Source organism: Homalodisca vitripennis, chromosome 1, assembly GCF_021130785.1.
Source record: "Homalodisca vitripennis isolate AUS2020 chromosome 1, UT_GWSS_2.1, whole genome shotgun sequence".
Lineage (NCBI taxonomy): Eukaryota > Metazoa > Arthropoda > Insecta > Hemiptera > Cicadellidae > Homalodisca > Homalodisca vitripennis.
The window spans coordinates 228,709,737-228,736,715 of record NC_060207.1 but is presented as its reverse complement, the minus strand read 5'-3'; the positions used below and the strand labels follow the sequence as shown (position 1 = coordinate 228,736,715).

Genomic DNA, 26,979 nt, shown 5'->3' with positions numbered 1-26,979 from the left:
TCACGATTACATTAGTCTTCTCCGAAATGGATACTACCCAGTGTTAACCTTCTCCGATTGTTTCACCCGTTTTACAGGGAAATTATAGGAGAAGAACGAATGCACTCTTATTCACTCAAAAATTCGGCTATCATGGAACACCGTGGAAAGCAAGGAAAGGTTCGAGGCAAAATTGGGCAATACCATTAATTTCTTTGACTAGAGTCGGTACCTAATGCATATTTAGGTATTTTGTGTTGATTTTGATATTTTGGTGGGTAGTGGTGAATCTATTACTTGATCTTAGATGTGATTAAAATTTTTAAGTAAACAGTTACAAACATTACTGTATTATTTTCATTTGTTGACTAAAAGTTTTATCTTAACCTCAGGAATTTACGTACAATCGGATAAGTGCTTTCCATGTCAACAGAACCTTCCCCTCTGGGTCCAGCATTAATCTAGTTATCCATACACGTCAACATAACTGCCTCCCTCTGAGTGTAATATTAGTCCAGTTACTCCATAAGCGTCAACAGGACTCCCTCCCTCTGGGTCCACTATTAGTCCAGTTACTCCATACATGTCAACAGAACTCCCTCCCTCTGGGTCCAGTATACTCCAGTTACTCCATACATGTCAACAGAACTCCCTCCCTCTGGGTCCACTATTAGTCCAGTTACTCCATACATGTCAACAGAACTCCCTCCCTCTGGGTCCAGTATACTCCAGTTACTCCATACATGTCAACAGAACTCCCTCCCTCTGGGTCCACTATTAGTCCAGTTACTCCATACATGTCAACAGAACTCCCTCCCTCTGGGTCCAGTATACTCCAGTTACTCCATACATGTCAACAGGACTCTCTCCCTCTGAGTCCACTATTAGTCCAGTTACTCCATACATGTCAACAGAACTCCCTCCCTCTGGGTCCAGTATACTCCAGTTACTCCATACATGTCAACAGAACTCCCTCCCTCTGGGTCCACTATTAGTCCAGTTACTCCATACATGTCAACAGAACTCCCTCCCTCTGGGTCCAGTATACTCCAGTTACTCCATACATGTCAACAGAACTCCCTCCCTCTAGGTCCACTATTAGTCCAGTTACTCCATACATGTCAACAGAACTCCCTCCCTCTGGGTCCAGTATACTCCAGTTACTCCATACATGTCAACAAAACTCCCCCCCCCTGGATGCAGTTATTAGTCCAGTAACCTCAAACATGTCCACAGAACTTCCTCTCCGTGTGTCCAGTATTTGTCCAGTTACTAAATAAATTTCATGTAAAAGTAAAATGTGGGATCATCAACAATTCCTTCGTTCCATTGTTTCAATAAATCGGTTAGAAAGTCTATTAATATTAGGGGAAGGAGTAATAAGTGGGCACAATACAATTATTTTCGGTAGATTTTTTATACACAATCAGCCTGTTGTAATTTCCCGAAAATAAACCACAGAGCTTCAAACCACCCCGAGTTCAAAAGTTTACTTTAAACGAATAACTGTACAAACAACTGTTTTAATACATTAGCACTATATTTCGTCTTCTGGCGCACCAGTATTTGAAACGTAAATATTTCTTCTACATGTTATTAAATTAAAATTTAGATTTATTGGCCAAGTTACTTCATGTTGAGTCCATGTGGAAATTTACTCTTTTTATATATGCTATATGACGCGGCTTATATAAACTATAACAGCCGCACAACAAGTTCCAACAAGTTGAACTCGACACAAACCTTGCTCTTGTAAATATCTCGCTTGGACGGTCTTGTAAGTTCGTTGGACAGTTTGATACGCTATTACGTTCCAATATGTTGGTCATTAGTTTTTTTTTTTTTTTTTTTTTTTTTTTTTTTTTTTTTTTTTTTTTTTTTTTTTTTTTTTTTTTTTTTTTTTTTTTTTTTTTGGCAAGAATTGGCAAAATAATTGCTGAACACGTAGGCCTACACAATTGGTACAAAATGTTATCTTATAAATTATTTCGACTAACTTCACTGGCCAGCCTGCTACGCCATTTGGTCCAACATGACTACACTTAAAAGTAAAAGCATGTAAAACTTCCTTATTTCTGGGTGTAGAGAAAATTGTTTTTGAACAAATGTAGTCAGAACCCTGCATTTCTAAAAGAAAGAATAGTAATATTTCAGTTGCTACAAACTCTAGCTACTTTTTTCCGACTGATACAATTTAAAATGTTTCAACATTTTGCCTCCATTAAAATATTTTAAATCGATTCACAATTTTAAGATTCGGTACCGTTATTAGTATATTCATACTTGATTTGCAAAAAGAAATTTGATGCATCAATCCTTATATTCTTTATGGAAAAATACAATTGAAGAGAAGTACCATTGTGATACTTACCAAAGCGGGCCAGTAGACAGTCGACTTGAAGCCAGCCAGAGGGTCTTTCCTGTCGCACCAGACCAGAGATGACTCGACCATGAACACTTGGAAGATATTATCCCTGTAGATGCTGAGCCATTCCCGGCGGTGCCACTCCATGTCGTCATACTCTACCAGAACCTGCGGCAAACACACGTCACGGTCAGTGCAGTTCTACAGTGCAAGGATTCTAACAGGAGACTGGATAAAATTGAAAAATTCCTATAAAAAATCAGGATATTTATATGATTTTTAAAGGAATTTTATATATATATATATACATACATATACATATATAATATATATATATATATACATACATATATATATATATATATATACATAGAGAGTCGAACCCGGGCGAACCTGTTTGCCGAATATAGCCTGTACTCGTCAAGAACACGTTTATTTTAATAAATTGAAATCAAAAGAGTACATTTTTTTATCACAGCGAGTGAATAACAGTGGTGAAAATTTATTCCGAAAAGTAAAATAGTCACTGTAAAAGAAGTAATATATAGTGTGTTCCAAATGTTATGCACACTGACGGGATCTTGGAAACTAACTTATAGTATACAGCAAAGATTCTCCGTCTATTCACTCGCTGCGCTCAAAAACTGATTTTTGTAAAATATTGTTCACTGCTCTCTTATTGGTACCTATATAAGACGTTTTGCACTAAAAAATCTCCAAGAAATTTCTTATAGTTTGTATATTAATATTATAAGCTTAATTTAAAAAAATTCAATACCAATAGGAATATAAGGTTTGAGTCCATTTTTTAAAATGTCCCATGTTTTACTAAATCAAAAGAAAGTAGATTTTTACTGATTTCAAAAATAAAGCATGTGTTATAATTTCCTCGTGGTTTCCATTAAATAATTAATATAATCCCATGTATGTATGGTTGTGCAAAGGGAAATTTTATTGTACTATTCAAATAGTTGGTAGGACTGACTGATATTTCACTGCATACAGTGTTGAAATCAGCTGTTTAGTAAAACATCATCAGATATCAGATAAGGTCAGTTTAAAAATGACTGTTACCGACATTTTTTGTAGTTGATTAGCAAAATAGTATGTAGTTTAAAAACGGAATTATAAATTATAATTTTATAGTTACATAAAATAAGTATAGTTTACCAACTATCTGAATAGTAGAATAGTATTCTCTTCCAACAATCATACATAAACGGGGTTTTCATGAATTTTTAGATGAAAACCACGAGGAAAGTAGGCCTATAACTACAATATATGGTATTTTTTAATCTGTATGAAATCTACTTTCTTTTGATTAAGTAAAAAAATGTGTAGTTGCATTTAAAACAATCTGCCTGACGGTCTTGAAATTTTTAAAATTGTAATATTTAAAAAGTAGAAGAAATTACATGCCGATTTTACGTAAAAAACGTTTCAAAGTGGGTGCTAATAAGAGAGCTGCAACAGTTTTCATTTTTTTAAATACGTTTTTCGAGCGCAGCAAGTGAACGACGCAACCAATAATTAATTTGACCCCATTAATTTGTTGGTCTTCTTATTACGCACAGCTTTGTCCATTAAACCTTTCCTGTATCTCTTATAGTTTCCAAGATCTCTCTTCAGTGTGCATAACGTTTGGAACACACTGCTGTATACACCCTTCTCTCATATCCACGGAAGGATAACGCTGGAAACGTGGCGGCCGTGGCGCTGGAAGTGAAGTGGAGGTTGGCACGAATGGAAATTGCGGAGCGCGATTGTGATCTAGTCGGACTGTTTCCACGGCGACAAAATACAGGTGGCAGGCAGCGCGCTACCCGCTGTTTAATTAGGCCGAAGGCCACTCCACAGAGAGAGACAGGAAGGAACGGGAAGGGGTGGGAGGAAAGGGGGGAGTGCACACGCAGCTTTATTATTTACTGTAACGCCGGGCAGGCGAGCGGCAGCGAGTGAATGCTATTATGGTAATGCGAGTGCGTGTGATCGTGCGTGCGTGCAGAGATATCGATCTGTGTGCGCAACAGGCAATAACCTCCAGGTCGCCTGCAACACTGCTCCGCACTCCGCACACCACCGCCTGGCCTAGACTAGACCAGACGAGCACCACATCGTCTGCACTACTAGTCTGTTTGTACATCTCTTGTCGGGCAATCGAACTGTGTTTTAAATCCTACAAGTATTGTATCGATATTACGTTCCGTTTTAAACGCAAAACAGACAACGATGTTTGAGTTCAAGGTCAAACACAACACGGGCCGCAGTATAATAAGCGACCACCGAGACTGTCGAATAATCGATATATCTGATTAAATTCCAAGTATCGAAAACACCGAATTGTGTTTTAGGTATTTCATATTACGGCATAGTTCAGATAATGTTTTAAAACTTAATAGTAATCATTTAATTATCAGTTAAAAACCATATATGTGTATACAAAAAGCAACATGTAAAACTTACTTATTAATTTAAATCATGCGTTTTTGTTACCATTGCTGTTTCGACCATTACTTAAGTACCACACAAATGATTTTACACGGTTCGAATTATTTTTAAACAATACTGTTATAATACATTAAAAATAGCAAGCATTAAATAGATTTAAATAACTACAATAAGAAAGTGTTTTACTAGATAGCTTAGCTATTTCAACTAGTAATTTGATTTGGTATTTTGGTTTCGGTAGTTTCAGATAGAATAACATTTCGATTGTTGTGGTGGTCGCTTATTATACTGCAGCTAAAACAAATTATATGCGTTCAAATTTGATATTAAAAAAATAATGTATTGTATTTAATTTCCTTATTTTTATCGTTTATTTAGATAATTATATTGGGAAAAACCTTTTTCTCTGAATCTTTTTTACATCCCTCCTACTGTATATGTTATGTTAGTATTATTGAATCTTTCATAGGGTTTTGTTCGTTTAAGGGCCAGCACCTTACAAACATACTATACTTGACTGACAATGCATTTAATCGTTTTTTTTTTTGGTGTTATTAGTTCGTAGGGCAGTAGTCCAGGTACTACTTCTAGTATAAACTCGTCTTATCTTATCAGTGGTAAACGCGCGCCGCTTATCTTTTGCCTGTAATGAAACCTGCGTTAGTTCTGTCTGAGTTTTGTGTGTGTCAATAAAGCGTGGTGAGTTGATCTGGGCTTGGACTTTGCAAGCACGAGTTAATTTTTTTCTAAAAGAGCAAGCAGCGCAAAGCGCTGCGCAGCGGGCGAGCATCGCGTGATCTGAGTTTTGAATAGGCAAGCTAGGGTCTTTTGTGCTGGCCCTTAAACGAAAAAGACCCCTTTCATAGTTTTTCGGCTTATTATACCTATTATTGTTCTCTGGATATACCAAACACAAATTGCCTAGTTGGCTTCTATAACACCTACTGGCCTGTCATACTTGTTCACAGTATCCTCGATTTTATTATGAGCTCAGTCGAAGCCAATGATGCTAATACTAGACAGCAAGACCTGTCCTAGACATAATGTATTATAAATTATAGATCAGTTGCAAGATCCTTAGCAATATTATACTGATAATATAATATTAGAATATCATTCTTCTAAATTTGTTAAACATGAAGTGAGATTATTTTTGTAGGCAGGTCTGTAAAAGCAGGATTCCCATATAGAACGCCGCTAAATTCTGCCTGTTCTGGTACCGAACCTTCATCACAAAGTAGATTGTTCATGTGAGCAGAACTGTGAATCCTGACTCACTGAACAGTTCGCCAAATTCTACCTATTCGGGTACCGAACCTTCATCAAAAAGTGGACTGTTCCTGTGGGCAGACCTGTGTGATAGGCCTAGCCTTGTTATATTCCAGTTTAAACAATTTAATATAGCCCACTTGTTATACTTCGCCATATATAACAGGATCAAGTTCTACAAGGTGTTCCATTTTATAGAATAGATCAAAAATTATTCCAATACTCAAAGCTACACTGTATATTATGGGACATTCCCGCTTTGAACATCCAAATCCATCCGTAAGTCTTCCGAACAGAAATCAGTATTTTGACTGTCTCCCAAATTCAAGGGACATTTTTTTACACGAACTTCATTGTTTATTGCACTGTTGTGTGTAAGAAACAATAAAGTAAAGTGTGTTGTTCAAAATGTTTAATTAATATACAGTTTAAACTGAAGTAATTCGATTTGAATAATTTTCAGATTATTTACTATGACATATTATGTTTACATAAGACTTTTGGACAAATAAAACCTTCATTGAGGCTGAGCGAAAGTAATATACGCGTATTTAAAAATCTTCATTTAATTCGAGATTGGGTTGCTTCAAATATCTTATCTTCTCAGCTTTAATCCATTTGCATACAGTTGTATCTATTCTATTTCTGAGTTTTATTTCAATTTGTCACTGAATCTTCTACAAAAAAAAGAAAAAGAATTGTTACATGAGTAATTGTCCAAAATATATTCTGTATTATTATTATATTATGAAAGGACCAAAAATTAGAATTGTGTAACTAAACATAGTAAGATTTACCGTGGTAAAACTTTATAAATAAAAATAATTTAACGGCATTCGCGTTTCACTTTAGCCTACAAACATGAGAGTACTGCCAGAATTGTATCACATTATCAATACATTTTTCAGCTGTGTTAGAATTGTAAACTGTAATATTTAAAAAAAATAGTGGTCTACTGAAGAAGTTTTAATTTCAACTAACATGGATTGGTATAATAAGTAGAACTAATATTCAGAATAAAGTGCGTGAACTATTGAATTAGAAAATATGCAATATTCTTGTGTAGTTAGTAACCAATATGTCATTGATATAACAGGCATTTGGTTATTATTATTTTCCCTCACAACTCTACATCTAGAAACAACTGTTCAAGTTCAAAAGGGTGAGTTTCCCTTGTCAACCCTTCGTCAAAAGAAACCCCTGAGCTGGACAGAGGGTCCCAGGCCGAGACTGTGGACCCAGTGTCCGCATCCAAGAAGCAGATAAGCAATATCCCCGACAATTTTACGACGTGGACCAACAGTCCCTTTACCGTGACTTTTATAGCCTGCGACACACGAGAGAAATCTCTATATAAAATAATTCCCGGAAATTGTTTTTTTCAAACTCGATTACACTTTTATTACAGTGAGCGAAATAATCAATTAACGTATATTACTAACGTGGAATCAGTTTAATTTTGTTAGAAAATTGTCTGAACTGGGTTTTAGACGGAAAATAATGTCGATTTGCACAATATATATAGGATTAAGTGGATGAAGAAAGCTGTAAATCTATAACGTAGCCTATTATGGTGGGAAGGGCTGATTCAATGTGAATGATTGCCGAGTTTAGCTCCAGTTTGCCTTCTGCTTAGCGCAGCGTCTGATTTTTAGCTAAACTCATTCACATTGAATCAGCCCTTCCCACCATAGCTACGTTATGTTTAGAAACTGAGTTGCTCCACATGCTCTAGGACCGTCTAAAACATCGTAGTGGCGCTCAATTGTGCACGCGATAGGAAAATGATGGCCGCAGTATAATAAGCGGCCACCAAGACAATTAAAACAACGAACCAAATCATCGATTCGAAATAGCTAAGCTATCTAATACAAAACTATTCTTAATATTGTTATTAAAAATCAATTTAATTCTAGCTGTTTTAATGTATCATCAGAATATTGTTTTAAATTAATTCAACCCGTGTAAAATCATTTGTGCGGTATTTAAGCAACGACCTTTGTTATTTGTGTCACAAGCTATCAGATAAGCATTCTTTATAATAATAAGTAAGTTTTACAAGTTGCTTTTTGTATACACATAGCCTATATAGTTTTTTAACTCATCATAAAAGCATTACTTGTAGCTATAAAAATAGCTGAGTTATACCATAACATGGAATACCTAAAACGCAATTCGGTTCGTTATTTTGGTTTGTTATTGTTCGGTTTAGTTTAGATAATCAGAAATATCAATGTTTCGATTGTCTAGGTGGAAGTTTATCATACTGCAGCCACAATGAGTAGCCTATATCTCTTTAACTAGACTGCACTATATTTTGTAGTCTGGATGTCTCTGAATATCGACACTTGGTAATGAGTTCATGTTTCGCTTCTTCGTCATGGACTTTGTTGGGATCGCTTCAGACGAACGTGACTCCAGAGATTTCAGGATTCAATTGACAGCGTCACATTTCAGACGCTGCATTAAGAGGAAGGTGAACTGGAGCTACACTTAACATTCACATTGTAAAATAAATCTTGTAGTCCGCGCGAGTGTCGTGGCAACACCTCCGCCCTAGATAGGCTGTCGGTTTGAGTGTAGGCCTACCCCTGAACCGCGACAAATTGACTAAAATCTCCTCAATCAAATCCGTGTTAAAAATTAAACTTCTAAAACAGTGATATACAAAATTGTACGCACAAGACAATGCCATTAAGATATTCTTAACGTAACCAATGTCGAATTATTTGAACCCCCCAGTCGAGAATAACAGTGAAAAAAATCAAATATCTTATTTTACCAGGCAAAGTTAGGGCTAAGAAGCTCTCTCTCTCTCTAACACTTAACATGGGGACCAAAGGCTGGTAATATAACTACAAATTTTTCATATAACTCTGTATTTACACAACACGTCTACAACAGAACTATCTGAAACTATCCCTTGTAAAAATATGGTCCAGGATCCGAGTTTTCAATTTTAAAAGAACCAGCTTGGTTAAATAAAACCGTACAGGTTTTCGTTGTTACCGACCTAAAAACTGAAATTTAACGTTTGTAAATTATTTGCTTTATATGTCTAACCGTCTAAATAGGTCAATTTTCAATCTCGGGTATTTAAAATTTTGACACGAAAATAACCTTATCCAAATACAATGTATGGTCGATTCAAAATTAATTTTCGTTACTGTCGAAATTCGAAACGCCAGAAATGCTTCTATGGGCTGAACATTCTGTTTTACAAAGTGTCTATGTATTTCCATCTATATACTTCTAATGTGTGTTTCAAATAGAACGAAAAGTGGTATGAAGTTAACTTACGACTTTCGCAAAATAAGTAAAGGTAGTGAAACAGCGTAAACCTTTTATGACCTTCCGTCAATCCTCGTAAAGGTTTTCACCACATAAACAAATATAGGCTCGGCAACTGAGAACTTTGGATGTAATTGAGGAGGCAGTATGTTCACGTGAAGATGGCCGTGATCTACCAGACAAAAGCGTGGTCACACATGTGCTTGACACTGGGAAAATTTATAGATTATGTCGAAACATTGTGGATGACCAACACACTAGACCGACAACGTTCATATTCACACGAGGATCATTATTATGGAGCATGTAGAGCGATTATATCCGGGACTAAAAGAGTTTTCAAGAATTCTGTGAGTGTGTAGACTACAATGTTCGGTATATAAGGGTGACGAAGACTGAAAGGACTATCAGCCAGCGAAAGAATGCAGTACGGAGAAGATGCTCACACAGATAAATTAGAATGCATTGGACACGCCCAAAAGGGGATGTGTATTCTACTGCGCTGAAGCTGAAATCCGAAAACAATGGGTTGTACCTTGCAGATGACATCATTACAAAACTGTAAAAACTGCCTGTTCAATAAGATTAAGACGAAGCTATAAGAAAAATAAATGCAGTTGAAGAAACAAAGTAGGCTATATGTGGTTTAATCTAATATCACTAGTTATCAAGTAATGAAAACTCTCAACATAGCCTTTTCGTCGAGAACGCTGAGAGATGAGGATCAAAGATCTTTTGTAACTTGTAATCTCATAATGTGAAAATAATTCTCTTAGACACCATGGTGTTTATTAAGGCATTAGGTGTAGTTTTCAGGACATTGTCTAATGGACTTTGAGAAGATTGTTTACAAAAAAAACCCAAATGAAAAGGTGTAAATTGGGCCAGGCGACAAAAAAAGGCATTCGTGGGTATAACATTTTACGGTTTTTAAAACTGTTTCTACATTTAATAATGGTCGTCGTAATGTATAAGGTTCTACAAAAGTTGGATATATATATATATATATATATATATATATATATATATATATATATATATATATATATATATGTGTATAATTGTTGGTCACTTTTGCATCAATGAGACCACTTACAACTGGGAGAGTAAGAGTTAAAAAAATTTAGAGTTGCAAATTTTTTCTAATTGAAAACTACAGTACCGATTACGTATTTACGACACCCAATGGGTAGAGGACGAGGTTGTGGGACGATCTCATAGAGAGGGAAAGCCTAGCCACCGGCTCAACTCGATCACCACAGAGCAGAGGCGAAAATTGAATTAGTCGCCTTCCGTGACAGAATGAAGTGGCATCAATAGAGAACGGCCCACCCTCCTCAAAACTTGGAGCAGAATAAGAGCTACCGAGGATTCTCCGTTTCTGCAAAGAGTTGTTGTTTGGTCGAGTTGTCGCTTGGGGCAGCACCGACCGTTGACACGGTCAAGATGGCCGCCCGGTGGGCGTGGCCCCGCCCCACCACGTGGGTTGCTATAGCGACTAGCGGCCATCTTTGTTCCCCCACTCTTCCGCCAGAATCTAGTTCACAGTTCAGATTTGATCAGAGACTTGGCGACAATTATAGCGGACACTGCTTTGACGCGGCTTTCTCACACGAACTACGTGCTTGAGACGGGCACGTAATCCGCAACCCGTCTTCTGCCCCTGTCATACTAACCATTGCGAATTATTAACGTTAATAAAACTAATACTAGCCTACTTATTAATTTTTGAGTAATGTAGGCTATTCAATGATATAATATTTGATATAACTCTTTGAGTGCGATGTGATCGGCCCGCGGGTATATACGAAAATTGCCGAAGGCCGATTAGATCGGCATTTCGAATATTTATTATTCTGTTACTAAATGTTCAAATATAGCATTGTAGGCTACTAGTCTTATTTGATACAAATAGTAAGTCAAATAAACATAGATTGTCTATCTTGATTTGGTTTTTTACAGCTGTTGTCAAATGTGACAGACAACCTTTATGCGAGTGCAGATTTTCAAAATTTTGATTCAAGAATGTATAAAAATTCAATTTTGTATGTAAACTATTACAGGTATAGGACTAATTGTAAACCAATATTTACCAAAAGCCAAAGGTTTTAAAATCTATTATTTTATATATATATATATATATATATATATATATATATATATATATATAAGTTAATATAAAAATTTGGTAGGCTATCTATCTAAATCTCTTGATACTCTATGTGGCTTAATACTCCAGGGCTTCTAAAGTTCTAACGTTAATCCTTGTGTAATTTAAACAGCTGATTACTACAACACAAGTGTTGCTCACCCAGTTATTCTCAACTCACTAACCGACCAAATACCGGCTTGTTGGTTATAACGTGTAGGCTATATTTATACTGTAGTAAAATAAGTGGCCAATACCTGACACGGAGTGTGTTGTCGTTAAATTTTATTTTAGATATATATAAGCAATGGCGAAGATAGCAATAAGATGTTATTTTTCTTCCAGCAAATGTTAAAACATGTTAATTTGAGATAATTTTAAAGTTACCTAACATAGGCTACTTAATTAATGCTTAGGCCATTAGATTTTTATTAGCCTACTCCACTTCCGAGTTTATCTGAGATTTAATCTATAAACTGCTAACAACGTGTTGTCTTGATAAACGAAGTATAAATAACACCTATCTTCCAGTGTTGTAAACATGACGTCAAAGTACCACAAGCCACGACTTCGCATGTGGTATTCACCACAAACAGTAGGCTACGTCGGAATTCCACATTCAACAGTTGCTCAGTGTTGCCAACTGTACAGTAACCCATCACGAAAAAATTAGCCCTAATAGAGAAAAAAACTTGAAAATTGTCTACACATTTTCGACCTTAGGCTACTAACCAACTTGACCTTGGGCTTCCCTCACTGTCTCTGAGTAGGGGCCATGTCGATGTCACGTTTAGAGATGTGAGATCACTTCCTTTTACAATATTAGGATAGTTTAATAATTCCAGTTAAATATATCGAAACTAGGCTAGGTCTAATTTCCCTTTCTATAGACAAAAAATATAGACCACTACACTTTTCGTTAACCATTTGCACTAAGTTTGAAGATTTTTGGAGCACTTAGAGAATTATAGCCTACGATTTCTACTATAAGTATACAAAAGAAAACAGTTAAAAAGACGGGAGCTTATAATCGAGTTACATTAAATTTTTTTAAGTAAATTGAAAAAGAGAGCTGAATGGAGTTTTCAACAAATCCGTCTTCACACAAGTTTTTCTAGATTTTTTATGTAGTCCTAGTACATTTTCCAAGTGTTCAACTGTATTAGGCTATTTATTACCTATTTTACTAATAACAATACTAATAATAAATTTTTATTGTACATTATACATTCAGATTCAATGAAGTGTTTGAAAACTGCAGATTTTCCTATTCTTCCATATGGTCAAAATGATCTTAATGTCGTATTTTTATATACGTTCACTGTTAATCCAATGTACAATTTATCAAAGTCATTACATTTAATTCCATAAATTCCTAATTTGTTTTTAATTTAATTTTTTGTGAATTTTTTTGTTAAGTAAAATAGATAGGTTTTCAAGGGTTTCTGTGAATGGTGTTTTTTTAATTGATGCTTGTTGTACAAATTAATTTCTTATTTGTTGTTTGTAGGTGTTAGAATAATTATAGTTATACAATTACTTCTAATATATTTTTCTTTTATTGATTTGTTTAGTATGTTACAAAAAGAAAATGGTGGGGTGTAACCGTTAAAGAGCAATATAATTAGTATTCTTTATTACAATTTTTTGTTCAGAGTGAAATATTTAAAAGCTGCAATTCATTTAATCAAACATTGCTCTTTTTTACAGGTGAGTGTTTCATTCATTACAGTTCATTCGTCACGAAATTTATATTTTGTTTTTTCTAATTACTATTTTTATTTATGTCTAAAAACGATACTCTGTCGCATATTTCATTGTTAAGAGAATGTGGAAGAATGTTCCAGATATACAGGTCAACCTGAAATACAGGAAAAGCGCGACCGAACCTTCAAGGCCCCCAACAATAACAAAAGGTATAATAGTTGAATAGCGCCGTTGGCGCTCAAAGGGTTGGGTCAATTTCTTTGATCCGGCCGTCCCAGCCCTTCCCTACATGAGCGGTGGGTGATCCTTCTCCACTTCTCTAGTGCTGTCTGGAATTTGAATGCTCTGGAAGCGCCAGTAACTTTACAAGAACCTGAATGAGTTGAGCTGCAGAATTGAATTTGTGAAGTGACAGAACTAGCGAATATTCGTGACATCTGGATTTGTGGTAATAACTATTGACTGTGACAGTGTTAAATATGTTAAATAACTATCTCGTGTCTAATTAGATAGTCAATTTAGCTAACAGTGGATTGTGACAGAATAAATTAGTGTCTGCTAGTAAAATTTGTATACAAGTAGTTTATTTAAATATTTAGTGGATTCAATGTAAAGGGCGGGGGGGGGGGGCAAAAGAATAGATAGTAACACGAATAGGTAGTTTGTAGATTTTAATTTTTATTAAATATTGGAAAGAGTTCATTAAAATCAGCATTTTGTTTCAGTTTTTATGGGAAATGTGTCATTTTAGATTCATGTAATTGTTGTTTTAAAATAACTGATAAATATTTGCGATGAAAGCGGATTTTCGGGTAGGGTACGATAAGCGGACCCAGATTTTTACATCGAAATTGGCAAACAATATTAATTAATCATAACCATCGATATAATAAATCGATACTAATTAATTATTTTTAACAATTAACTTAAATAATCTATATCAACAGCTGTAAACACTTTTAAAAAATACACGTAAGGTAATATTGCTCGTAAGGTAATATTGCTATTTTACACATAAGTAACTTTATTAAAAATGGCAGTAAATTTTAGAAAACTACACGACATTGCTTTAATAGATGATAAGACGTGTTTTTCGTGGCATCAACATGTTGAACTCGTACCGAAAAAACCCATTATGTGAAATTTGTGAGAAAGAAACAACTGTCACTGTGAGAGGAGCAAATATGGTCGTCTTTAGTATTCCTAATTTTGGTTATAATAATTTGTTTGATCACTGTAAATATTCTTATTTTAATTTAAAACATATGATTGTTATTGAGAACTATAGATGCTTTTATATCGATTGATAGTCTAGGATTTGAGATGCTAATATTAGGTACCGATGATTACATTCTTCGATATAAAAAACCGGGTCCGCTTATCGTACCCTACCCGGATTGTCCATTGCTGAACATTATTATGAGTGCAGTTGGGCTCTCAATTTGTACATGAGTAAATTATATGTACAATACTTTTTACTTTCACCATACTTTATTAATTAGTTTGTCCATTATGAGTTAATAGAGACTCAACCTCGCCTCAGCAATAATGGGATTTTCATTCATTCATCCTTTAGTTACATTCAACAGGGAGTATTTTTATTACAACATAAAAGTACTTTAATTGCTCAGTTGTTACTCACATCCATATTAATTTGTTCTTGTACAAGGCAGGAGGACTACGCTAGACCACGTGTCGCGTAGCAGGTTTCGCTGAAGTTGCACGCACAATCTGGAGTTTATAGGTTATTTAGCTCTCAAGATGTTTTGCAGAAAAAACAAACAGGCAGACAAATCGATAAAAAGAAATTTTGCCAACCATTCGAGTGAATGGATAGGCTTCAATGACAGTAAGACAAATCCCTCAATGACAGTAAGACAAATCCCTCAATGACAGTAAGACAAATCCCTCAACGACAGTAAGACAAATCCCTCAACGACAGTAAGACAAATCCCTCAACGACAGTAAGACAAATCCCTCAATGACAGTAAGACAAATCCCTCAATGACAGTAAGACAAATCCCTCAATGACAGTAAGACAAATCCATCAATGACAGTAAGACAAATCCCTCAATGACAGTAAGACAAATCCCTCAATGACAGTAAGACAAATCCCTCAGAGGAAAATGCACCATGATCAAGCATGATATTTCATACTTAGGAATACGAAGTATGAAGATAAGTGTACAAATCTAATTCTATACATCGCTTTGCTATCAAGATATGCAGAAAACAGAGACGAACAGACGAACACACGAATTTTACAAGTCCCTCTTATAACAAGTAAAGACTGCGGTTGGAGCCCAGGTAGTTTTTCAGAAACACATTCACACCCCAAACACACAAGTTTAGGGGGTAAGGTACGGCCGCATTTTCCCTATTAGTTACTAAGTTCGCTTCAAAATCAAATCAAATCAGAGTTAATGACACCATTGAAAATTTGCATTTTTTAGGTGCAATTCATACTCTTAAAATAATTTAGTGATCAAATTCAGATTTTGTTATTGATTGATTGATTACTGGAAAGAAAACGTTTCTTCAAGGTTGTAGAAGGCCCTTATACATGGCTAGTTTTTTAATCTCCTTTTGAAAGCCGATGGGCTTTATTAAAGGCTTTCATAAGTTTTAATATTAGATGGTAAATTGTTACATAAAGTAAGACCAAGATAAAAAAGTAATAGTTTTCAGAAGAAGCAAAGTTAAAGTTTTCAGGAATCATGAGATCCTTATTTATGGCGTAATATGGGCAATTAACAGTTTTACAGATTTTTAAATTTTGATAGTTGAAATGTTTACGTGTAATAAATTATTAAAAATGGGAATGACAAAGTTCCATGTTTTCGGAAATGCCCCTTCAACAATCCTCTAGGTCCCAGTCCCCAGACAGTTCTAAGAGCCTCTGAAGTATAAATACCCTCGTCAAATTCGACTGGTTGGTGAAACCCAAAAAATAATTCCATATGTTATAAATGACAGAAAAATACCGAAATACACAAGTTTTAGGGCGTCTCGGAAAACAAAAAAAAGCTAGAGACCTCAATGCATAAATTGAAGAACTTAGTTTTTTTTAACGTAGACTGTCTTTATGAATACCACATTTGAGATTTTTTTAATACGAAGAACAAAAAATGTAACAATAGAGGATGACTTTTGAAGAGTATTATTCGCAATTTGGGTATATGACTTATAACCTGGCTTTACAGATGTACAGAATGAAACAGTTTTTATTTTGAACATATATTAAAAACAACTTATTTTATTTGAACCATTCGAACAATAAAGAAGAAAAGCAATCTACGGCTTTGGTTATAGTGAAAAAATATTACAGGAAAAGAGGAGGCAATCAAAATGATTAAAGTATCACATAACTGGAGAAAACCGACGAACCGTATGGTGGCTGGCATATCATTAACGAACAGGAGAAACAACAACATTGGTCCCAGTATTGAACCTTGAGGAACACCTGTTTTTAAGTTTGTTTATTTTACACGGAGAAACTTAGATTGAAAGACGTAAGGGATAACCCCAAATACTTACGATACATTACAGACACAGAAGAAAATATTTGACAATTCAAAATGGCATTTCTTAACAAAAAAGAAGGAATGCAATACAGATCATTAGCAAAAAAACTATTCATTATGGTCCTGTTTGTATTATTATTTTCTACAGTCCTGATAGGAAAGAAGACGAATGTGGTCTCGTCAGTAGGAACGTTATAGTGTGGGGGATGATCACTCGAAGAAACGGTTGATGAAGAGTTACTAGCGAGTGTCTCAGCGATGTTTACGAATTGAACAGAGGACCGACCCACTCTGCCAATATCCTTCTGAGGATCCATAATTAAGGACACTAGTAACACCTAACCTTCTGAGGATCCATCCATAATCAAGGGCACTAGTAACATTTGACCTTCTGAGGATCCAACCATAATCAAGGACACTAGTAACACCTTGCCTTCTGAGGATCCAACCATAATCAAGGACACTAGTAACACCTGAACCTTCTGAGGATCCAACCATAATCAAGGACACTAGTAACACCTGACCTTCTGAGGATCCATCCATAATCAAGGACACTAGTAACACCTGACCTTCTGAGGATCCATCCATAATCAAGGACACTAGTAACACCTGGCCTTCTGAGGATCCATCCATAATCAAGGACACTAGTAACACCTGAACCTTCTGAGGATCCAACCATAATCAAGGACACTAGTAACACCTGGCCTTCTGAGGATCCAACCATAATCAAGGACACTAGTAACACCTGAACCTTCTGAGGATCCAACCATAATCAAGGACACTAGTAACACCTGGCCTTCTGAGGATCCAACCATAATCAAGGACACTAGTAACACCTGAACCTTCTGAGGATCCAACCATAATCAAGGACACTAGTAACACCTGACCTTCTGAGGATCCAACCATAATCAAGGACACTAGTAACACCTGACCTTCTGAGGATCCAAACATAATCAAGGACACTAGTAACACCTGGCCTTCTGAGGATCCATAATCAAGGACACTAGTAACACCTGAACCTTCTGAGGATCCAACCATAATCAAGGACATTAGTAACACCTGGCCTTCTGAGGATCCATAATCAAGGACACTAGTAACACCTGAACCTTCTGAGGATCCATCCATAATCAAGGACACTAGTAACACCTGAACCTTCTGAGGATCCAACCATAATCAAGGACATTAGTAACACCTGAACCTTCTGAGGATCCAACCATAATCAAGGACACTAGTAACACCTGGCCTTCTGAGGATCCATAATCAAGGACACTAGTAACACCTGAACCTTCTGAGGATCCAACCATAATCAAGGACACTAGTAACACCTGCCTCTCCATCTCTGAGGATCCATCCAAGCCGCTCTCATGGAGTTAGCGCCATCACGGTAACGTATTTTAACGTTTTGTAGTGTTCTTCAAAAACATTATTAGATCCTTGTAAAACAAATGTGGCTTGCAGTTTGTTGCGGCAATAATTGACACCCGGTGTTAAACATCTCGGGGTTTTTCATGGTAGGCACTGATCTCTTTACGAATTGTTAAAAAATTTCGTTAGGCGTTGATTGCCTATCGCTTCATCGTGCAAAAGATGCCCTTTTTCGAAAAAAAACAAAGAATAGCAGTTTTACGTTTAATTTTCAAATCACTATATACACATGGAAAAATACAGATTTAACATTATCAATGTACAGTATTAAGCTAGTACAATAAAACAAACTGATTCATACAGTTAGTCAACAAATAAAATAAAACAAGCCTAGGCAACCACTAAAGTTTGCTCTAAGTCTCAAGAAACTGTTCAATTGAATAAAAAGGATGTCCCTAAGGTGTTTTTTAAGATTTAGTTTGAAAAATGTTTTATACAAAATTTCATACCTCCTGAAATTAGGGTTTTTCTGTTTATATAATTCCGAGTTATGGTTTTCAAGAACTCATATATTCCTTCACTATTATAATAGTGAGCTACGGGATTGGCCTTCGTTTTATATTTTGTGAACTTTACTGTTTCAAATATACACTACTTGTAAAAATATTAATAATAATTATAATATTCATATCTTTAGCTCAGAAAGTATTTATTTTACGTGTCTTTCTACTTTAAATTTCATATTGTCCTGATTGCTTTTTTGTATTTTTAGGATCATGTCAATATTTTTTGTAAGTTGCACCATGCTCACCAATTCCATATTCTCATATTAACGAATATGAGAATGTATTGTTTGTTTATTAGATGAATTATTGCCTGAGTTGGCCGATAAGAGTTGACCTTTGCGGTCTGATAAATATGTGCCTAAGACAGCAGTTTGACACTGTAAGAAAGATAAGTTAATAAATCAAACGTCTTCTTTCCATTTTAAACTAAGATGTGTATTTTATTCTAAATATTAGTAGACTGTGAATGGATTCTAAACATTATAAACACATTTGAAATAAACATTTCACAGTACGCTGAAATTGTCACAGGGTATTTATTACTTATCCATGAGTTTAAGATGTTACTAATTAAACCCAGGACGGATAACGCTGGGCGCTCGTGAGTGTGGAAGTGCGTGCGTGTGAGGCGACTACCCGGCCCTTTAGCTGCAATTCTTATTTGCTAATACTACAGTGTTCCAAAATCCAACCGCCACGTCCATAGCTCAATTAGTTCTAAAGACATTTTGCAGAAAATAGAAACACGGCCAGAAGGTAAATTTACCAGCCTTTTTGAGTGATTGCAGATATCCAAAACTTCAAGTCCATAGCCCGATTTATTCTTAAATTATTCCCCTGAGGTATAGTTTTTGCTAACGCTCAGCCAAATCCCATTAAGGGACACGGATTACGCTCTTGTCGAACTCAATCTTTTCCATGCAGGAATGAACCTTTATTTGCCTATAATAGAATCTATTCAAATGCCTAGAATTTTACACTGTTAAGGAGTTTTATTTGTGAAAATTTTATTCGCCTATTATATGGTTTATACTATCACGCAAATTGAGTTTTTGAAATGTGATACTTGTCTGTATGGGTTCGAATAACTTTGTCTTCAATCGTGGTTTGGCCAGTTATACTGTACGGATATACCTTACTTGGAACCCACACAACCCTTAATGGTTGTGTTGAGTGCATCAATTATTGCATACGGCGCAAAGTGGGTTACCCAATTATGCCTGCAGACGGTGCAGAGTGAGTCACACAATTATTCCTGCAGACGGTGCAGAGTGAGTCACACAATTATTCCTGCAGACGGTGCAGAGTGAGTCACACAATTATTCCTGCAGACGGTGTAGAGTGAGTCACACAATTATTCCTGCAAACAATGCAGAGTGAGTCACACAATTATTTCTGCAGACGGTGCAGAGTGAGTCACACAATTATGCCTGCAGACGGCGCAAAGCGAGTTACACAATTATGTCTGCAGACGGCGCAAAGTGAGTTACACAATTATGTCTGCAGACGGCGCAAAGTGAGTTACACAATTATGCCTACAAAAGGAGGAGCTTTCGCAGGGCAAAGCGTCTAAGTCCTTTTAATTACTGAGGCAAAAGCCGACTTGATAATCGCCGGCGATGGGCCGATGGGCTTAATCAAAGGGAATTAATTTATAAGTGTAGGAAGCCCTGCAGCTCGCTTGTAAGGGTTAAAGGTCAAACGTGTGCCGGCGAGCGACCTTACAAGGGAGCAATGGCATGTGAGACTGCCAGCCACTCGCTCTCATACATACACAGTTATACAAAGTCACGTACTTACTCATTTTAAACTTCGCTAAGTCGTAATACACATTATATAGTAATCACTACACTAAAAATTAACAATAGCTCAAATCTTAAAACTTTTATTCTGTGAAGCCTCCCAAATGCAAGGCTATCTTCAACAGACACATCACAACATTTAATACAAAAAGTCAATTTATGTATTTTAATAATTTTACTTAACATTTAGCTTTGTAGGATCTTAATTTATCCTGTGATGTAAGCTTTTGAAACAAAGGTAAATTATTATTTGGAATTATATGCTATGCATAAAGATTGTTGTAGATTTTTACTGTAGTGTTTGCATGTACCTTTCCATTGTGAATTTCAAATGATCTTTTTCTATTCACATTTACGTATTCCCTACCCTAGTACAATCAAATCTGGTGGATATAAATAAACCAACCCCAAACAACAGTCTGATTGTCAATGTCTCCATAAAATACAGTCTGATTGTATACTACTTCCCCAAACTACAGTCTCATTGTACACAGTTTCCCCTAACTATAGTACGATTGCACACGGGTCCCCCTAACTAGAGTACGATTGCACACTAGTACCCTTAACTATAGTACGATTGCACCCTGTTCCCCTTAACTATAATAAATTGTACACGGTTTCCCCTAACTATAGTACGATTGTACAAGGTTTCCTTAATCTATACTACGATTGTACACGGTTTACCCTAACTATACTACGATTGTACACGGTTTACCCTAACTATACTACGATTCTACACGGTTTACCCTAACTATAGTACGATTGTACACGGTTTCCCTTACCTACAATATGATTGCACATTGGTTCCCATAACTATAGTATGATTGCACACTGGTCCCCCTTAACTATAATAGATTGTACACGGTTTCCCCTAACTATAGTACGATTGTACAAGATTTCCTTCACCTACAATATGATTTCACACTGGTTCCCCTAACTATATTACGATTGTACACGGTTTACCCTAACAATAGTACGATTGTAAAAGGTTTCCCTTACCTACAATGTAATTGCACATTGGTTCCCATAACTATAGTACGATTGTACACGGTTTCCCTTCCCTACAATATGATTTTACACTGGTTCCACTAACTACAGTATGATTACACACTGGTTCCCCTTACTATAGTACAATATTGTTCAACGATTTCCTCTAACTATAGTACAATTATACACTGTTTCCCTTATCTACAGTATGATTGTACACTGTCACCCCAAACTACAGTCTGATTGTACATCGTTTCCCCTTACTACATTTTGATTATACACTATCACAACTAACTGTAGTAAGATTGTACACTGTCACCGTTGCACTAAAGCATAATAGTACCGAACCGGACGTACAAAAACGATCTTGAATTTTAAAACAATAATAAACCTCATGTAAATTACACCCTTTAGTGATTGAAAACGATATCGAAAGATGCAACAACATTAATGAACCCATTCCTTCCGACAGTATTATGCAATAATATATTCAATATTGTATGAAATATTTTAATATTTTTATTAGCTTATAGCTAAAAGGCTAGAAGTGGCGCTGCCAGACTACACGCTGCTTATCTATCTCACGTTCGCGATCACTAGATGAAGGCCAGAACTGACGCTGTCAGACTACACGCTGCTTATTTATTTCACATTCACGGTCAGTAGATCAAGGCCAGAACTGACGCTGTCAGACTACACGCTGCTTATCTATTTCACATTCGCGGTCACTAGATCAAGGCCAGAACTGACGCTGTCAGACTACACGCTGCTTATCTATTTCACACTCGCGGTCACTAGATCAAGGCCAGAACTGACGCTGTCAGACTACACGCTGCTTATCTATCTCGCACTCGCGGTCACTAGATCAAGGCCGGATCTGACGCTGTCAGACTACACGCTGCTTATCTATCTCACATTCGCGGTCACTAGATCAATTCCAGAACTGACGCTGTCAGACTACACGCTGCTTATGTATCTCACATTCGCGGTCACTAGATCAAGGCCAGAACTGTCGCTGTCAGACTACACGCGGCTTATCTATTTCAGATTCGCTGTCACTAGATGAAGGCCAGAACTGACGCTGTCAGACTACACGCGGCTTATCTATCTCACATTCGCGGTCACTAGATCAAGGCCAGAACTGTCGCTGTCAGACTACACGCTGCTTATCTATTTCACATTCACGGTCAGTAGATCAAGGCCGGAACTGACGCTGTCAGACTACACGCTGCTTATCTATTTCACATTCACGGTCAGTAGATCAAGGCCAGAACTGACGCTGTCAGACTACACGCTGCTTATCTATTTCACATTCGCGGTCACTAGATCAAGGCCAGAACTGACGCTGTCAGACTACACGCTGCTTATCTATCTCACATTCGCGGTCACTAGATCAAGGCCAGAACTGACGCTGTCAGACTACACGCGGCTTATCTATCTCACATTCGCGGTCACTAGATCAAGGCCGGAACTGACGCTGTCAGACTACACGCTGCTTATCTATCTCACATTCGCGGTCACTAGATCAAGGCCGGAACTGACGCTGTCAGACTACACGTTGCTTATCTATCTCACATTCGCGGTCACTAGATCAAGGCCGGAACTGACGCTGTCAGACTACACGCGGCTTATCTATCTCACATTCGCGGTCACTAGATCAAGGCCGGAACTGACGCTGTCAGACTACACGCTGCTTATCTATCTCACATTCGCGGTCACTAGATCAAGGCCGGAACTGACGCTGTCAGACTACACGCGGCTTATCTATCTCACATTCGCGGTCACTAGATCAAGGCCGGAACTGACGCTGTCAGACTACACGCTGCTTATCTATCTCACATTCGCGGTCACTAGATCAAGGCCAGAACTGACGCTGTCAGACTACACGCTGCTTATCTATCTCACATTCGCGGTCACTAGATCAAGGCCAGAACTGACGCTGTCAGACTACACGCTGCTTATCTATCTCACATTCGCGGTCACTAGATCAAGGCCAGAACTGACGCTGTCAGACTACACGCTGCTTATCTATCTCACATTCGCGGTCACTAGATCAAGGCCAGAACTGACGCTGTCAGACTACACGCTGCTTATCTATCTCACATTCGCGGTCACTAGATCAAGGCCAGAACTGACGCTGTCAGACTACACGCTGCTTATCTATCTCACATTCGCGGTCACTAGATCAAGGCCGGAACTGACGCTGTCAGACTACACGCTGCTTATCTATCTCACATTCGCGGTCACTAGATCAAGGCCAGAACTGACGCTGTCAGACTACACGCTGCTTATCTATCTCACATTCGCGGTCACTAGATCAAGGCCAGAACTGACGCTGTCAGACTACACGCTGCTTATCTATCTCACATTCGCGGTCACTAGATCAAGGCCAGAACTGACGCTGTCAGACTACACGCTGCTTATCTATCTCACATTCGCGGTCACTAGATCAAGGCCAGAACTGACGCTGTCAGACTACACGCTGCTTATCTATCTCACATTCGCGGTCACTAGATCAAGGCCAGAACTGACGCTGTCAGACTACACGCTGCTTATCTATCTCACATTCGCGGTCACTAGATCAAGGCCAGAACTGACGCTGTCAGACTACACGCTGCTTATCTATCTCACATTCGCGGTCACTAGATCAAGGCCAGAACTGACGCTGTCAGACTACACGCTGCTTATCTATCTCACATTCGCGGTCACTAGATCAAGGCCAGAACTGACGCTGTCAGACTACACGCTGCTTATCTATCTCACATTCGCGGTCACTAGATCAAGGCCAGAACTGACGCTGTCAGACTACACGCTGCTTATCTATCTCACATTCGCGGTCACTAGATCAAGGCCAGAACTGACGCTGTCAGACTACACGTTGCTTATCTATCTCACATTCGCGGTCACTAGATCAAGGCCAGAACTGACGCTGTCAGACTACACGCTGCTTATCTATCTCACATTCGCGGTCACTAGATCAAGGCCGGAACTGACGCTGTCAGACTACACGCTGCTTATCTATCTCACATTCGCGGTCACTAGATCAAGGCCAGAACTGACGCTGTCAGACTACACGCTGCTTATCTATCTCACATTCGCGGTCACTAGATCAAGGCCAGAACTGACGCTGTCAGACTACACGCTGCTTATCTATCTCACATTCGCGGTCACTAGATCAAGGCCAGAACTGACGCTGTCAGACTACACGCTGCTTATCTATCTCACATTCGCGGTCACTAGATCAAGGCCAGAACTGACGCTGTCAGACTACACGCTGCTTATCTATCTCACATTCGCGGTCACTAGATCAAGGCCAGAACTGACGCTGTCAGACTACACGTTGCTTATCTATCTCACATTCGCGGTCACTAGATCAAGGCCGGAACTGACGCTGTCAGACTACACGCTGCTTATCTATCTCACATTCGCGGTCACTAGATCAAGGCCAGAACTGACGCTGTCAGACTACACGCTGCTTATCTATCTCACATTCGCGGTCACTAGATCAAGGCCAGAACTGACGCTGTCAGACTACACGCTGCTTATCTATCTCACATTCGCGGTCACTAGATCAAGGCCAGAACTGACGCTGTCAGACTACACGCTGCTTATCTATCTCACATTCGCGGTCACTAGATCAAGGCCAGAACTGACGCTGTCAGACTACACGCTGCTTATCTATCTCACATTCGCGGTCACTAGATCAAGGCCAGAACTGACGCTGTCAGACTACACGCTGCTTATCTATCTCACATTCGCGGTCACTAGATCAAGGCCAGAACTGACGCTGTCAGACTACACGCTGCTTATCTATCTCACATTCGCGGTCACTAGATCAAGGCCAGAACTGACGCTGTCAGACTACACGCTGCTTATCTATCTCACATTCGCGGTCACTAGATCAAGGCCAGAAGTGACGCTGTCAGACTACACGCTGCTTACCTATCTCACATTCGCGATCACTAGGTCAAGGCCAGAACTGAACCGAATGTCACACATGTTTTCCACATACTTTTTAAGTAGAATGACAGCTTTGCGCCTAAACGTAAACAAACCGTTACATAAACATCTGGTATTTATTTACAATAGCGTGACCATGAAAAATGGACTTTTTTTCATGGGTTGGGCATTTATAGCCAAGTATTATTATTATAGGTGCATATAAACTGGGGGGAAAGTATATTATTGTATTATATTGATGCCTTTCGGGCATTATTCGCGTTAAAGATGGAAAATAACCGACAAAATTTTGTCGAACAACACTTGGAGGGTTAATGATCTGGGGCATCACGTGATCTGGGATTCGACTTTTGAAAACTCGAGTTAATTTTTTTTTCTAAAAGAGCAAGCAGTGCGCAGCACTGCGCAGCGGGCAGGCATCGTTGACAGGATTAACGTACTAGTCAGCATCATTTCAGTAAAATTGCCAGAGGTACTGTCAAAAACAGAGTTTTCAGAGGATTTCAAAAAATCGTAACTCCTTTGATTTTCGTTGCCGACGAATTTTTTCTTCACTATTGTTTTCAGGAAAAATTGTAGTTTTCAGGAAAAAAATGAACATACCTTTCCATGGTCACGTTATTGTAAATTGATACCAAACATCTTATCAGAAACTAACACGCCATTTAAAGCATGTTTTACTGAAATTACCAGCATCCAACAACTAGTCTGTGAGTATGGTGTCTGTAATCAGCTGTGACGCTCCGTATATATTATTATTATTTGGATCTACTGGTATTAATTTTTTTTGTTCTTTTGATGTTCAATGTTTTTTATAGTTTATTTTTTTTTTAATTATAAATAAATGACCATGTAATTAGCAAACGCATCATTTCAAGATATATTCACAGCCCGTTATAAGAAGTAGTCACTTTTGTCGGTCAGTCCCACGACTGCCTTACTTTTTTTATTACTTCCGAACATTATTATGTCGCCACTAGTCTGTACAATCTGAGGGTGAAGTCCAATCCGCCACCTCAGCTGAATGGAACGAAATCCAATTCTATGACGGGAGTTATCACTGCTACCGTATCGGTGCGGATTGGAAGGGTTTTGAAATGGTCGACTGCTGGCGACGACATGTCTTATACCTACGGCTTGACCGAGTTCAAACTCGAATTTCAAATATTCCCAAAACAAATCACACTTCCCTAACATAAGTGACAATTCAACTACATGAACATCCTATTACCATACATGGACAAGAAACACCTACAGGGTGTCCATAAATTACACTTTGAAAGTTCACCATTTTATTTGTCAGGTCAAAAAAAAAAAGAAATGGCATATATAGTTTTGTCCTATAATGCCCAATTTACCATCTGTGGTTTTTAGAAGATAAAAAACCCTTAAACTGAATAAAAAAATACGAAATTCAAAATTTAAACAATTTGTAGTTGACCAACAGAATTTTACTTTTGAAAATATCGTCTCAGGCTTCAAGAATTACGGACATGTAAAAGATTTAAAACTCCGGTAGTTCCAAAATGGGCCACTTTATAAAAAAATGTATAAGAATAATGAAATT

The 26,979-nt window shown here is 37.6% G+C and overlaps 1 protein-coding gene across 2 annotated transcripts in view; it reads right to left on the bottom strand.

The window, feature by feature from the left end:
• LOC124353126 (lysine-specific demethylase 3A-like) overlaps positions 1 to 26,979 on the bottom strand; it is a 281,811-nt gene that overhangs the window by 181,289 nt on the left and 73,543 nt on the right. For both annotated transcript variants that reach the window (XM_046802970.1, XM_046802971.1), the window contains exon 2: positions 2,351 to 2,512. In XM_046802970.1, the coding sequence (XP_046658926.1) occupies positions 2,351 to 2,512 (162 nt within the window). The remainder of the gene's footprint in view (positions 1 to 2,350; positions 2,513 to 26,979) is intronic.